This window comes from Xenia sp. Carnegie-2017, unplaced genomic scaffold, assembly GCF_021976095.1.
Source record: "Xenia sp. Carnegie-2017 unplaced genomic scaffold, XeniaSp_v1 HiC_scaffold_20, whole genome shotgun sequence".
Taxonomy (NCBI): domain Eukaryota; kingdom Metazoa; phylum Cnidaria; class Anthozoa; order Malacalcyonacea; family Xeniidae; genus Xenia; species Xenia sp. Carnegie-2017.
In genome coordinates this window covers 7,591,634-7,608,561 of record NW_025813483.1, presented here as the reverse complement: position 1 = coordinate 7,608,561, position 16,928 = coordinate 7,591,634, and the positions used below count along the sequence as shown (strand labels likewise).

Here is a 16,928-nt window from a genome sequence, read left to right as displayed (position 1 = left end):
GCTTTTGAAAATGAGCCCGAGTAGATGTTTTTAAACGTTTGAGTGCGTTCACAGCTACTCTCAACCAATCAGATTACAGATATTCCCACTATAGATTTTACTACTTGGTCGGGCTGAATTTTCAAAGCCCGACTAGATGTTGCGAAACAGCGCATTTGAGTTTGCTCGGTTGCTGTCAACCAATCAGATTGCAGATAATCCCACTATATATTTTAGCACTTGGTCGGGCTGAATTTTCAGAGCCCGACTAAACTGCGTAATGCCTGGCTCTAGAAATGCACTAGTCATTGTTGCTAAGTAACGTTTAAAAATATGATAATTTTGCTAATAAGACGCAATTTGTCAAATATTGCACTAATAGACTGTAGATTATTCCACAAAGAGTCGTAGAATTTAAAATTTTCGCAAATCCAATTTTAAAGAAAACAAATTTTTCATTTTTGGGAAAATATTTGTTCGGGCTGGGCCCGACCAGCCAGACCGTTAGCTACTGTGCAACACCCTACGGTTATTAGGTATGTACAGCATTCATAAAATTTCATACTTATTTTAGTTATTCCAAGCAACAATTAAATTATCAGAGCATAGAATAGATAATATATGTATACTTATGTTACATAATGGTAGTGTATTCCAATTCCTGAATAGGAACAATCCAGAAGTGATTGAAATTGAAACAAATGATGTTGCTGTACAAGAAGATCTTGACAGTTTGCCGGAAGTGCTACAAAGAAACCATCATCCTGTTGAAGTAAATCAGGAATCAGGCATAACAGCGTCAACGTCAGGAAATACATCTACCAAAAATCGGTAAGTACTTGGAAGCAACATTAGTGGCCTGGTAAGAAAAGCGACTTTTAAGTCGTTAATTTTTGAAGCAAAAATAAAAGAAATATAAATAAGAAATTTCCTTGTATAGAGTTGAAGTAATGAGTTACGATGATCATCTTTTTAATTCAATTAAAACCACAATTACAAACACGTAAGTTGCGTAACAAAATTGCTCAAACATTTTCCAAAAATTTTCTTTTCGTTTTCAAATAGTAATATTATTGCAAAGTTAATTTTTGGTCACTTTTCCCTAGAACGGAAAATGGCGAACCCGTTCTAGCTCTTGAACGTTTGTTCAAAATTTTTTGCTAGGCTGCCGATTGGATGTTGCAAATGAAAATTCCGTATCAGAGGGTGAAACAACGAAAATATTTGTGTCACAATTGAAAATGTTCAATGATGGGATGGATGAGCTTTTGAAAGGCATAGTGAAAGAATATACTCTTCGTCTTGATGTGACATTTAAGGGAGAACTAGCACAAGACATGAGGTGTCCTCGTAAAGAAAAATTATTTACTCAAATAGAAGGAGAGAGCACTTATATTTTGGCATTCAAAACAATTGAATAGAAAAAAAATAATCTTAACAAACTTGACAAGTTAAAAAATCCTTTAACGTGTTGACCATTAATTTCACTTGGCTTTCTACTCTAAAAACATGTACTAAGTCGCTCAAATATGTACAGTTATGACACATTGAATGAACGATTTTTGATTTTCATACGTTTAGGTTGGAGCATGCTTCAAGGTGGTCTTCTTCCGTCATTTATGCATGATAGCCTGATCAATAAAATGTTTGGGCCCTTGGCTCCAGAAGAATTTAAAACATGGAAAAACAACTTCATGATGGTCTCAGCAGATTTGGCCTTGTCAAGGAACATTTTACAAAATCATGAGCTGCATAATATTAATGCTCGTTAGATATAACAAAACAAAGTAATCACAACTTGTTTCTATTACATACAATTTATATAGCTGTTTAGCAAACGGCCGTCATTGCTGTACCTGTTAAGGCCTACAGCTGTTGCTGATGTCACCTATCTATGACTTGCCAGAGTGTTGAAACCAGTGTTGGCTCTAACAGACGCATCCACAAAGAACGATCGTACAGAATATTTTTAAACTTGTTAAAGAAGGTTGCAGGTAATTACAAAAAATCGGAGATTTCAGAATCATTTGCATACAATCAAACTGTTGATAGAAATGCAAAATGAAGTCTTATGTCCTATCATTTCGACTTGGCATTCCTCCATACTCACTTTGGAATGTTGTAAATTATTTGGTGCTTAAAACTTTACATGCCAGGAACAAAAACCGGTTTAGTTTTGCCACAACTTTTAGATGGAGAATGACCAGTGACATGACAGCGCTATTTTAGATTACTATCCTGCCATAACGGACGGGATTGATTATTTTCATCACAGGAAACTGACACTCAGAAGATCACCTTCAGTGGATTTTTTTGTTTGGGGGGGAGGGGAGATCTTGCACTGGCTGAGTGGCAAATCGGCGGCGTAAAATAGCCACTTCTATTTAAGTTACATAAATGACCTTTTGTATGTTAGTATTGTATTGTGCAAGTCAAGTCAAAGAATTCCATGACAAATTCAAACGTCTTCATTTATTTGTATGTAAGTATAAGGCTCCACTTTCAAAATGATGTTTTAGTAAAAAATAATCTGTGGAAAAGGGAATTTATTCATATTTATGACGAGAGCCGTGAGAATAAGTTACGTTTCTTGTATATTACTCTGGCTGCTCATCTGATAGTAAAGTGGATAGTAATCTCAAACATTGTAAATAATGCTCAGTGTCCAAATTATCAGTTTGTGGCAGTTTTGATGAAAACTCGTTGAACGTAATTGAAGCTGTTTCATTTAAGGTGCAAGAGACCTCAGGTACAACAACTGCAGCTTCTTTAGTATCACTTTGATCTGGTAAACTTGCCTCCATATCCAACCCAAACGTTTAAGGTTCATCCTTAGAATTGAAATTACTTTTAAAATAAATTCCAGCGTAAATAAATAATCAATAATTATAAGACTTCAGGGAATAAGGCTGTCATTAAGCCTTATCGAATATTTTCTTGTTCTCTATTAAAAAAGAGTGTGATGCAACATTATTTTAATTGCTTGTATACCTCCGAAAGTTGTTCAAAATATTGGTTGGCAATTGTTTCATTTTCTTGTTGGATCTGTTGTATGCCCATTATAAAAAAATGTAGCGGACTTTAATTTGATGCAATCCACATCTTATGATTTATCCATGCATTTATAAAGTTTGCTAACATATCATTAATTATTGGCTTATAAGTTGCATGTAGACAGAACAGATGCACATGATTGTCTGGATCTAACTATCAATCATTTTTCATAAACAAGAACACGCTGTAAAATAAAGACACCACCACTTGATAAACATCACGCCAAAGACGTTCAATTTTTGAGTTATGAACACTACAACCGGTAGTATATCTTCGTCGCTGAGGTCTCCTTGCTGGATGCGCAATCATAAAACCCGCGACATCTCAATTTTCTCAGTCTTGAAGGCAAACCCCACTTTTTCACTACTGTTTTAAAAAGATCTAATACCGTGGCTGATTTTTTGTCGGTATTACAGGCCAGATAAACAATTTCACGACTATAGGCATCAATGCAACCATAAATTACAAATTGCCACTTAAATCACACGCATAAAAAACGGCGTAATTCACACTTTTGGAAAATCTGAGGGCTTTGTGCTTTACATATTTCACATTGTCTGAGAGTTATTGCATTTGATGCTTCATTTGGATCAATCCACATCAGATTTTTTTCTTAAATACGTCTATTTAAAACAAATAGTTAAAATAGGTAAATTCAGTACCTAATAAGCTTATGATTTCCATCCATGTGCCACAATGATAACGGCGAGTGCAATGAATATGTATGCCTTTTTATAGACTTTATTCTTCTAAGTCGCCTTCCTACAAGATCAACTCTCTTAACAGATTCTCTTGATCTTCTCCTTTGTACTCGTATTTCTTGTAGCACGAGTTGTCCCTTTATTGTTTTCAAACCTAAAAATTTAATAAGGTAAAATACAGGGGCGGATCTGGATTTTTCAAACATCAGTAATGAAACGTCGGAGGCGCGCCGAGCCTGGGGGGGGTCTGAGGCATTCTCCCTTGGGAAATTTTGAATTTCAGAGCCTTGAAAATGGTATTTTCAGAGTTATAGAGCAATACAAAATGTATTTTGTGGGCATCATTTTTGCGTAAAAACAACACATTTTGCTTAGTTTTTTCCAAAAAAAATGAAGTGAGCAATACTTGAATGTTTTTCCACATATTTAGGCTCATTATTATGCCAAATATATGGCTCATTAGCATGTCTAGGAACGTAAAATTTATTTTAAAATAATGGTTTTCAAAAAAATACATTGTCTTTAAAAATTTCTACCATATTGTCAGGCATAGACCCCCTAGAGACCACCATTCAAACCTCTATGTAATGAGTTAAGTTAGAAATTTGGTACTACAAGTGAAAGTTCATAGATATAGAAAAGCTCAGACTTCAAACCATGCAAGTTTATTTGTAACCCTTTACACATCTCCACATACAGTGAAAATTTGCAATTAAGGACAGCTTAATGCCATTAATGTTTATTAGGCATTTCACTAGACTATTATCTTCTGTAAGTATATGCAAGGTGTGCTATATAGCAATCACTAGTAGCATTGTATTTGCAAATACAAACAGAATGTAACCAACATGCCTTTAATCATATAATTACATGAATGTTGAAATTGTTTCATGTGTCATGCTTACTGGTTATGATAAATATTTTTTCATATGATCAAAGCTCGTTTAAATATAAATCTGAAATAATTTAGTTTAGAAATTATAATGATCATCAGAAAAATTACCTAGTGATCATGAAAAATACTTTGCTGTCTTGCCAAATTTCAAGGTTTATCTGCATACATAGAAACATAATTTTACTTTATAGAAAATCCTTTTCATACATCAATAGCCCTTTGGAATTTATGGCAAAAAATCTGGTATGAGCCGTAGATTAACACACCTTTACATCTCTACATGGGGTGTTCAGTTAGAAAAGGGGACAATATGTGACATGGCACAACATTTCATGTATGTGAAATACTCAGGTTTAATACCATTCCAGACAAATTGTCAAAATAGAAAGCTTCATGGATCAGAAGATTCAAAATCACAAGTTATAGTAAACAGTGTCTCACGTAATCAATGTTAGTTTTCTCAAATCCTAAACAATGTGTAATATAACAGTCCAATGATTGAATGATCAATGATCATAAACTGAGAAGCCCCAACATTTGTTTATGATAAAATAAATATTTTCTTTTGTCTTAGTTTGTCGTTATATGCTTATGTCGCTATTTAAAACCAGGCTTAATAGTATAAGTATTTTTAAGATATGAAACTAATTTTCGCAATTCGTCCCGTTCTTCCAATAAATCTTTTATAAAATCAGTCACACAAAACAGTTCATCGCTATCTGCCTCTGTTTTGACCAAATTCTTAATCAAGTCATGCCCATATGAGATGTTATTTCGAGCATGTTTTCTGTTGGATAGCCACAAGTCAAGATCTTTATGAAGCTCGTATCTCTTTTTCGTTGTACTATCAATATAATCTTTATATTTCTTTGCTCTTAGATTGTCAAAGTTACTGTCTAATAACAAAATCAGCTTCTGCAGTAAGTTTCGGTTTATGATTTCAGGGTCTTCCTCGAAAGCATCGGATAAAAGTTTACTTGCCTCAACTCGATCACCACTGTCCTCTAATTCTTTAACATCATTCAACAGCATAGCCGCCTTAAATTTGGGATGAGCAGGTAGGGTAACACTGAAATAAGTGGAGTCAAAATTAAATATAGGTAAAGGATTTACGTTTTTCTTCATCGTTCTAAATATTGTTTGAACGCCAGTTCCACGAGCCTCGGCTAAATTTGAACTCCGAAGGAATTCTCCAATTCGACAATTTTTAGCTTCAACAGGTAGAATGCTAGATCCACTTGTAAATTCTTCAACTTTTAAACTTGGATGTGGACCAGGATAGCTTATTATTTTCAGGCAATGAGGATATATTCTTACTTTTGTGTTCGCACTGTACTCTGGCTCATAACCTCGATGATAGACGTCATTAACGATCGCTTCACGTAGAGCTTGGAAAGGATATGTGACTAAACTTACGGAAATTTCTTTTTTGCAATAGAGTAAATGTATTCCAGGCAATGCTTAATTTGTTGGTGCAACGGGCCGACAAAATTCTTTCTCATTTTCCTTGACTACTATATTATCTCATGTAAAGTGTGTAACTTCGATTTTAGCGCACGGAAAATAAAAATGTGGACAATTATTAAACATCAAAAGCGCGACATTTTTAGGTACATAAATGGGCTTCATTTCACCGTTGCTCTTCTTTCTGTCTCCAAAGAGCACAATGAGGTTCATCTTTAGCAAAACATTTCGATCATTGCACCCTTCTAACTTGCTATTGACGTCATCCAGAAATTTCATAACTAGTATATTGGATATGGCGTTGATTGAAACTCTTTTTCCTGATTCTAAAATTACAAAATATTTTCAATTAAACAAATCGACGAAAAATAGCTACGCAATGCATACATGTAAGTAGCCTACCAAGTATATGGCTACAAGAAGAAGCAAATGCAGGAACACAGTTAAAGTTATATTACAAATTTAATATCATTTACATGAAACTTGTTCAAGATTATTAAAAAAAGTACTTTGTGTTTAATATTTTATTGAATGACCAAGTGACTGTCCAGGTCTGTCAGCATTTGTTGAACGTCATAGCTTAGAATGCAGGTCCCATGACTGTGCTAACAAATCTCACATCAAGAAAAGTAAAGTCCTTTAGATTTGTCACGACATATTATTTCATTAACTTTCACTAAAAAATTTTCGTTATAAAAACTAGCTATATTGACAACGACTTGCGTTTCAAAACACTTTTCGAGCTGTTTAAGGTGTTCACGTACACAAGCGACGAATCAACACGCTCGTCATTTGCAATGATGTGCTCACAACGATACTTATAAGATGCATCAATATTCTTAGATCGACTATTTGAGCTGTTAGTGTCTCTTTTTGTCAAATAACATGTTCACAGTTTATTTTTCCGATAATTTTGTGTTTATCGCAAACAATGTTTAATTTTAAAACGAATGATTATTTGCTAGTGATTGCAAATACTTTGTAACGCTTATCCGCGTGCTTCGATGGCCTGATCAAAACACGCGAAAATTAAGCCGGAGTTAAAAAACATTGTTTTTTTTTAACTCGAGCAAAATTACCAAGTGACCATTTACCAAAAGATATGGAAGGCTCTCTTTGAGTAAATATCTTGAAACTTACTTCAAGTCAAACACATCACATTTTAAATCACTGTCGTAATGTTACTCTATTGGCTGTGCGTGAAAAAATTGGAACTACGTTGTTAGAAAAAAGATGCATGCAGTACAATGGTTAAGGTAGATACTAGGTCATGTGATTAACAAATGAGCATAGTACACATTGTGCAATCTCAAACACTTTTTAAAAGCTAATTTCCATGTAGCTGCATTTTACGCCATAGCGCGAAATGCTCGCACCATATTGAATGACGCATGCGCCATAGTGTAAAGTTCAAAAGGTCAGTAGCACTTGTGTGATCTCTAGCAACTCTAGAGCAACGCGACCAAGTTGAATTCATCCTACTTTTAAGTGGTTTGTTTTGCTCTCAAACTCCAGCCTTCAAGATCACTGCAATAACGCGGCGATTTTCTCATCAAAATCACTGTTTTGTAGGAATCCTATCCCTTCTTCTTCGACAAAGTAAATAGATATAAATTACGGTGTTTTTAAAGCATTGAAGAAGTAACTATCTTTGTTGACAGCAGCCATGTTTATTTTCTCAACAAACAACGCACCAGTGCAATTTCAGCCACGATTTGCCCTTCCCAATCGAGAGCAACATGTGCCCGAGCATTTTCCTCTATGCGTAAATGGCAGCTGCATGGAAATTAGCCTTAAAAGCGATGATTATGATATTTAGTGTGTGGTACGTAATACTTGAACAATGAATGTTCGGACTATCACACCTATGTACACGCTGAGCACCTATTTTTTAAGTATTGGTCATTTGAGTTTGCGTAAGCAAAGTCATCAATTAAGAACGTGCAATGTCTTAAACAAACATACTACATTCAAGCGTTGCCTGTTCAGTTTTGCATAAGTTAATATGACCATTGGAATACACGCAAATATCGTTAGCCGAGAGCTATGATGTTTAAAGGGCAAACACACGGAATTGATGTCACAGAAAATCTTTGTTTTCAGTTACAAACAAACGGCGAAATAGTTTGAACATTTAGTGTGTTTACCTGAAATAATCCCCTGTGTGTTTACCTGAAATAAACAAATGTATACATTCGAAAAAACCTAGTTGAAGCTGTTGACCTCTTTCAGCAAAAAGAAAAGTAAAAAAGCCATTGTTTAAAAGAATGCAAAATAGACATTAAAAAAAAATTAAAATTTATTAGGACTAGAGCAAATATTGCTTTGAGATTAGTAGAATTATTATCATTGCTTAGTTTAAATATAACAACAAAATAGCAAAAAGGAACGTGTATTATAAGACTACGCCTTAAAAGTAAGAAAAAATATAGAAAGACGAGTCTGTTTTTTGTGCTGGACAGACAATGTTTTCAACAAAAAGTCACTTCTTGTACATGAAAGTATACAAGCATTGTAAGTGAATCAGTCACAATGTTCAGCATAAGCTGCATAGACAATAAAGTTGAAAAAAAGCAAACCATGAGGCAACAACTAGTTCTTTTGAATAGAAAGATTGACAGCATCTAGCAAAAGTATTAAGACAAAAAAGTTGATAAACGATGCTGCTATGCATTTACATGCTCAAATTTTTTTCATCATTAATCATTCTCTCAAACATTTAAGAGTATTTGCGAAGATTACATACATTTTTGCTATGTTTTTTTTTAATTCTGTGTTGACAAATGGATCATTTATCGAAGCCATTTTCACTAAGTATATTTTCTTGCGATACGGCAAATAACTCCAAGATACGTGCTTCAATAAGTTTGGTGTGGCTCTGAATACAAATTCAAATAAATTTCTGCCCTGATTCATCATCAGCTACAAATATAGTTTCTCATCAAAAACTTCTCGTTTTTCAAATCATGCTGTTTTCAATCGAAGCTTTGATCGGCAAGCAGAAGTGTCACGCACGTAACACAGTGCACGCGAGACATACACGAAGCGCGAAACCTTTTCAAGACGGCTTCATCCAATCACTGGGTTTTGTATACTACTTATCGTTCCAGGTATTTTACATTTCACTGTTTCCATTAAACTAACTGGATGTACAACGGGGCCTGTGAACTGTTGTGAAAAACATGGATCACTGATCTTGAAATAAAACTGGATCAAGCATCTAGCACAAAAGTTGAAGACAAAAATTAAGGAACGCCGCAATTATAAAAAGACCAACCTTCGAAAATTCGTGACTATTGTTTTTCGGCTTTCTACGCTTAAGTTTTTATTTTTTTTCTTCAAATTGACATGATATTATGTTAACATAAAAAAGAGTATTTCAATAAGAAATATGGCTATGAATGGGAAGAAATATTATCAAGATGAAGCAAATTTTATCTAGCACATCGTTAACGAAGTAGAGCAAAAATATGGTAAATCACTCATAATTAACTGGGAATATCAATAATCATATGAATTTTCAATAAAAATTTATCTATGTTGAAAGATAGAAAACTCGCCATTGCTTAGTTTGTCTGGGTTTTTCTTTTATCTTCGTTGGTCGGGGTGACTACGACTTATTAGCAAAAACGCTATTATTATTTTTAAGATTTTGTGGTTCTTAAAAGAACCGTTTTTTATCCATGACTTGCAATAACAAATGCACTGAAAATGACAGCTTCTTTCTTGAGTTCAGAAAAGCTTACCATGTTTGGAGAGTCACAGTAGTCATGGTCACTTTGCATTGGAAAGGGTCGATTTACTAAATCATACTTTCTTATGAGAGGTGCGACATTAATTGTGATATTATTTCCATTCACTTTACAGGTATCTGTTACAACCGAGAGGATTTTTGTTGGATCTCTTATCTGACAGTTGACTTTTCCACCTTGTATTGAGCTTCTCATCAATAAACGCTTGCAAGCTGCTATAAACTGCTGTGCTATTGGGTCATTGTTAAAGGGGAACTCCACCCAAAAATAATGTTGGTCTTAAAAGTTCCATTTTTATGCAAAGGTTACTATATTTTTGAAATTTTTACATCAGCTATTTTATTTTTGACAAAATCGCGTCTTCAAGTGCGCTATTTGAGCTGTTTTGAGGCTTAGCAGCGTGGGCACAGAAAGCGTCAGCGGAAATTATTTTGACGTCATATCGTCAAACCGATTTGGAGTTGAGTTTACAACAAAGTAAAATAATAACGCACAGCCTAGCACAAAAACAAAACAATCGCTTATAATGGCTTTTTTGGAAGAACCTCAGCCTAATTCACCAATCGATAGTGAAATGGAAGACAATCCAACAAACAATATTCGGCCATATCAGTTTGAGCCCGAATGGCCGGCTGATGAACACGAAGAAGCTCACCAGTTTGAGGATAACGAAGAACAGGAATTTTTGTGTATTGACGATGAATCTCGGCGCGACAATCTTGAATGGTGGGTAGTAAAATGTTATATTATTCTAGACCATTGTTTCTATCTCAAAAGTACGTTTTCAGTTTTTGAAGTTGACCACGTCCACACACACATAATACTTTAGATTTTAAAGTTTTTATTGTAAGATACAATTTTTATTGAAGTTTTGACATTTACTTTTCAAGATCCTTTCTTTTAACATATTCAGGTCTCAATGTGGTAACTGCCAAATAATGGATAATAACGAGGAGTGTTTATGCTGCAAAGAGATTTCCAATATTTGTGACAAAAATTTAGAGGCAGTAGAAACGAATGAGACCACCGAAGTCCCTTTGTGCATTACACAACATCCTGGTTTTGAGCCTGTTTGTCTTAACAGGTGGGTTTTACAAACAGCTTGGTACCAGTACAAGCAGCAATATGAGGTAGCATATGATGGGCCCGAAGACAAACTGTACCGCCATATTGCATATAGACAGTTGGCAAGATGGTGCTGGGGTGTCTTGGGTAGAGAAGTGAGAATCATCTTGCCATCATGTGCAGTTACTCGCATTAGAGAAACATTTCCTCCACCTGGCCTTGCAGAGGAATTTCAATTTGAAGGCTTTCACTATGTTGATGAATGAAGTATTTTATTATGATATAGGTATACCCATTACAATTACTTTGTATGTCAATATTAAACTGGCATAGCCAGCTCATTTATAGGTCATGCTATGAACATTTAGTATTATTAATTTATTACAAAAAAAAAACAGATTTACAAAGAAATGATTATAAATGTGGCTTGGCTATTACACTGGTTACAATGTAACTATAATTAATTACATGAATAGTTTGTGTAATGCAGTGGTGAAACTAGCTATAGCAAAAGGTTTTGCTATGTTAATATTTAAGAATGAACATTTTTTAAGTAGTACAAAAGTTGTCTTCACTGATTCAACATCATATTATATGGGTATGGCAAAACCTATTGCCATAGCTAACATCACCACTGACATTTTATGCAAATCTAGACTGATGTTCCTTTACAAGTACTTCTTTCCTGGGTGGACATGATTTAGAAATGTTCTTTGGAAGATTCTCGCTATGATGTACAAGTTCAATCTCCTCAGTTTTGCATGCATTCACAACCTCCGCAAGTAGTTTATCAATGTACTGGTACTCTTTCTTTTCTTTCATTGCTTTTACAACCCATTGCTTCTGTGTTTTAGCAAAAATCATTTTGTAACGGTCTTGCCCTTTGTTTGTCCCTGACTTAATGACTGCTTTATCACGTTTAATATTGTTGTTGTGATCTAATGCTGCTAACTGAGTGCGGGCTACCATCCCAGGAAATAAAATGCTCTCGCTTTGGGCAATATTTCAGTAAAGGGAATGGTAAACCTCCAACTCTCCTGTGTGACAAAACTCAGATAGCTTCCGCAGGTCTTTAGAAGCCTCTTGTCACATATCACCCTCTCTGCAGCGATATATGCTTGTGAAGTAGGAGATAACCACTTCTTCTGCTTTGTTTCTTTTTCTGTTAATTGTTGGTGGCAACATTGATGAAAATATGTGTTCCCCTTCCAGAAATGCTTGTTGGAAATGTGGTTAAGGACAGACTTCCATTTTTCCACCAATTCTTCTGCATTCTTGTTACAACTTGCAGAGCACCACCAAAGATGATTAGAAATGGACTTAATCCAATGCGTCAAGTCATCATTTCCCTTAATGTTAGCCTTTTTGTTAGTTTTTTTGTGACAGATTTAGACAAATGCCACACATCATATTGGTGATCAATATGAGGGTGTTCGTTTTTCATAGCACTGGCAATTTTTACAATGGTTTTATGTAGGATTATTTTCTAACCGTAATGAGTTACACAACCATGTTTATTATTATTCAATGTTTATTAAGGGCAATAGATTGGTTTCACATCAGTGGAAACTGTTGTTAAGGTTGAATTCGGAGGACAAGCAAACGGCATTACGCACAGTTTCCACACAAAGAAACCTTCGTATTTTTTAAAAAATAATATTAATTGACATTCAAGTTCTATATGTAGTGCGGAAACTGTGCGATAATGGCCTTTATGGATGTGAAAACGTTTTATTAAAACAGAATACAAATAACCAGCTCAATACTTGCATGTAAGCTATAAAAGTTGCTTGTGTATATACCTACGAATAAAAAATTCTGACGTTTCGAAAAGAAACATTTTGTGATTAGGAGAAGCATTTTGACGCAAGTTTATTATGACTGTGGAATGACTTTACATAAAGCTTTGAGGAGCAATTGACGATATGACGTCAATACAAGCCGCTGACATATTTCTGCTCCCACGCACCGGATGCCCTAGCTGCAGCATTTCAACTCATTTTTTGTGAAAATATTGAATCAAACAAACAAAAAAATTGCCGCATATTTATTTTCACGGGACAGACAAAGTTTTAAGACCAACATTATTTTTGGGTGGAGTTCCCCTTTAAAACCACCTGAAGATCGTGTGGCACCAAACACCAAAGAACATTTCAAGATGATCCTGGCTGAACGTATAAGTGAGAACAGACGTTTTGAAATGACAGATCACTTTGTAAAACAGTTTATTCATGTCTCATATATGATTGCCTTTTCATATTCTCATATCTAAGTTTAAAACAACTCACAACACCCAATGTCTACTACTTGAATGTGTCTCCTTTCTGATATCCCTTGAGACTTATAGTTTTTGTCTTATCCAAATTCCTCTACCCCCTCCTGTAATGTATTTTATTGCCTGGTTGATAAATAATTACCATATTTTTTATCGAGCTTTGTGTAATGTGTAACCATATTTATAATTAGATACATACACAATAATTTTGAAAAATGTAACTACACATTTTAAATGAATGATAATTTTTTAAAAGCAAACATGTTTTTGCATACTTATACCATTTTATAGCAAAGTAAATAAGAACATTTACATACCTCTATCTATGTCAATGCTCTAATTAACTTCTCTGCTGAAATAATAATTGCTTATGATTGGCTATCACATTTATATTGAAATTCAGCCTAATCAGGGGCGGATCTTGGGGTAGGCAACCAAGGCATTTGCTTATGGTGAAATTCCTTAACCAATATTATTTTGATTTTATACGATCAGGATACTATCATACTAGAACAGCAAAATTGTAAGTTATTGATGAATATTCGGCAATTAGCAATCCAGTTAATACTGATTTATTCACAGCTCTGTGGTTGATAGGCAGAGACGCCATTTTGTCTAACTTCAGTGGCCAATCTAGCCATTTGATTGGTAGATATCCGTTTGCTTAACCTAGACAATTTGGCCTAACTTGACATCATCTAGAGGCTTTCTGATTGGTCGAGATTTTTAAATTCTGTGTTTTCATTGGACTACATATCCTGCCTAACTTGAGCCAAATGAACCAATCACGGCAGTCGCTAAGCATAGTTGTTATAGGCACATTAGGCATTATAGACAAGTGTAAATCTTATATACTTTATAAATTTATACATGACTATTCGATCGGCGTTCGCAAGTTGCACTTTAGTGTGAATAAAAGGATTATTATAACAGCTGTTGTGTATTATTTAAGCCACACAACGCTGTTAGGAAGGCTGTTATTGAGTATAAACGAAAGAATTGCAGTTTTTCTACCTTCTCTACGTACAACGATGCGGGTTTTTTACATAAGTAATTTACCTATGCGCGATCGTGCTTTTCCCTAAAGCTGCAAAATGGGTAAACCTATAGAAAAGCGTTGATGCAATGAAGCCACATTGTGTCCTAGCAACGCGTTAGAGGTCGTAACCTCTATCAGAACGAACAAGAAATTAGAGAGTTCATAGTGTATTGCAAACAACAAAGATATTAAATATGGGTAAACGTTTGCTCGATGCTTCTATTTTGTGAATGACCTTCGGTGTTTCTGTAAATAAATTATGCATGGTAATAGTAAACAATGCTCATAAATCAATACCAAAGTAAAAAACTGCTTTGAACAATACTGAGCCTATAAACACCTTAAAATTTTTTTTCAAGAAGAGCTTATTACTTTGTGCATGAAAAGTTTAGTATAGCAATGCCTCATCTGACAACCATCCACCCTTGGTATAATTCCAGGTGACTTAGGATTCACATTGAATGCATTGGTTGCAATGAAGTTGAAGGCAGAAGAAGCGAAAATGGATGCAAAAAACTTATAAGCATATATCTGATGAAGATGAAGTGAAAATAAATAAAATGAATAAATAAATTCAATGGGAAATCATAAACAATTTTAAATTGCAAAGTGTGAAGGTGAATCTGTACAAACAAATAGCCCTGGCAAAGTCTGTTTGTTGATTTTTAGTCTCGAACTGATTTTTTGTCCAAACTTCATTCTTAACATGTTGCAAAATGTCAAAACATTACACGTAAAGCACATTATATTTATGAAACCTGGGTATTATCTTCATCGAAAGTTTACTATCTAAACAATTTTGCTCTCATGCAGGAAGAGAAAATAATTAAAGTGTTATTCTGCTACCATACACCAGCCAGTATCCTAGCAATTTATAGTAGCAAAACTTTAAAATGACAACAAACTCAGTCAAGATATATCTAGCAGTTGACGTTCTGTAGCTGTAGAGTTAAACCAAATTTTTTTTGTGTCTTGTCAATAGTTGCATTAAACTGTTCGCGAACAGTTAAGTCATTCGTGACAGTTTATAGATGATTTTCCTAATTTACGTTTTGTTGGCACGAAGCGGACTCGGTCGAGTGCTTTTGGGCAACACAGTAAAATGCCTTGTGTTGTTTTAGAATTAAATCGTCATTTAACCATAACAAAAATTCTTTACCGTAGATTTTCTTCGTATTAATGCGTGCATTACATAAAATGCTAGAGCATATCTTCATGATTTAGGTTTTGGTACTTGTTTTTCCTGGTTTTATTTTGTATTGAAACAGCATTTAAAAATCAGGAGGAGCGAATAATAATTTTTCAAGTGAAAGTTTTTCATCCAAAACTCTTTTTTTGCATCCATGTCACTGATCTCGAAATAAGACTAGATCAAGCAGCTCAGTATTGGCGGGTAATAAATTTTGAAGGCAAAGCCGCCATTACTAAAGAACCAATTTCGGAATGTCTGAACTTAATGAAAACAAACAAGCAATTATTATTTCAGGAACAAAATGGTCAGCATTTGGCTGCAACAAGCGATAAAAAAGAGTAATTACAAGAACAACTATCGTAGCGATAGTGAAGGGAGTGAAGACGAGGAATCGGCTAGAAAACGAAAGTTTTTGCGTACTTTTCACTCGTAAGAAAGCTGTTTTTTTAAGTTTTAATAGTTTAAAGAGATAAAAGACCATTTATCGTTACATTTTGAGGCTAAAAAGCTTATAGATAGATAGGTAGTTTTTCACTGAAAATTTTGAAGTTAGTTAAGGACAAATTTATTTCTTTTATAAGTTTTCCAAACTGTTTCTCGAGCTATCGTACAATTGAAAATTTTAGTAAGTTGATATGATATTTACATCAACAGTGTTTACATTCATTTGCAATCTGGATTGTGATCTTTATTAACCCTTTCAAGACGGACTTTTTCCAAAGTTCGTTCGCATTTCTTTTGGTGATTTGTGCAGCACGGCACGATCCGTCCCAAAAGGTTAAAGCTAAACTAAGCTTATAAAGACGTATGATAATTTTGTACAAAATAAAAATTGGCATCTGCATAGTATATTCAAACATTTCATTTTTTACCAAAGTCTTTGAAGTTTTTGTCTCCAAAGGCAGATGTTCTTGTTGAGTAGATTTCCAAATGATCCTGAAAAATAAAGAGATGTGGCGAAAAAGTTTACGAAGAAGGAATGTCAGGAGTTTCGGTGTCTAGTTTGAGGTTGTTGCTTTGTTTGTTGTCGAAATATCGTTTTATGGTTCTGTTAATAAAGTGTAGTGGGAAAGAGTTTCGTAAAAGGGTGAAACCATCACGACGACCACGACCAACACAAATGAAAATTCCAAAATAACAACACCATACTTCAAACTACCATACATCGGACATTACTCACGAGACACACAACGCAGACTTACAAACATTATGAAACGCTTCTGTACAGATATTGACATTCGACTAATTTTCACATCATTCAAAATCAAAAACCTTTTCTCATTCAAAGACCCAATCCCTGATTCAATTAAATCTACGGTGATATATGAATTCAATTGCACGGGATGTAATAGCCGATACATTGGCCACACTTCGCGCCATTTATCCACCAGAATCAGGGAACATACCACAACAGACAAAACTCTCATATCTACCGAAACCTTCTTAAATCTCACTCATGTAGAACCAACTATTCACCCTCTTGCTTCGAAATCATTGACACTGCCGACACCT

General features: G+C 34.6%; 3 protein-coding genes across 3 annotated transcripts in view; 2 read left to right on the top strand and 1 right to left on the bottom strand.

Annotated features, from left to right (window-relative positions):
- LOC124440875 (radical S-adenosyl methionine domain-containing protein 2-like) overlaps positions 1-1,260 on the top strand; it is a 36,003-nt gene extending 34,743 nt beyond the window's left edge. Inside the window, exons 8-9 of the mRNA XM_046991299.1 lie at positions 649-810; positions 1,144-1,260. The gene's annotated coding sequence lies outside the window, so the exon portion shown is untranslated. The remainder of the gene's footprint in view (positions 1-648; positions 811-1,143) is intronic.
- On the top strand, positions 1,122-1,751 carry LOC124441603 (the record flags this gene model as incomplete). The annotated part of the gene is made up of 2 exons (XM_046992078.1): positions 1,122-1,365; positions 1,561-1,751. Coding segments are annotated over 2 exons (435 nt in total), but the record flags the coding sequence as incomplete, so codon positions are not given.
- Positions 1,752-5,226: 3,475 nt separating this feature from the next.
- LOC124441602 lies at positions 5,227-6,306 on the bottom strand. Its single transcript, XM_046992077.1, has 2 exons — positions 6,264-6,306; positions 5,227-6,017 (listed from the first exon to the last, which is right to left on the bottom strand). The coding sequence occupies exons 1-2, from the start codon at positions 6,304-6,306 to the stop codon at positions 5,227-5,229; spliced, it is 834 nt and encodes a 277-aa protein (XP_046848033.1).
- Positions 6,307-16,928: the final 10,622 nt, after the last annotated feature.

Coding starts and splice junctions, on each gene's coding strand:
- LOC124441602 (XM_046992077.1), bottom strand. CDS start 6,306: ATGAACCTCATTGTGCTCTTTGGAGACAGAAAGAAGAGCAACG. Junction 6,018..6,263: donor AGACAGAAAGAAGAGCAACG/GTGAAATGAAGC, acceptor ATCCTTTCCAAG/CTCTACGTGAAGCGATCGTT.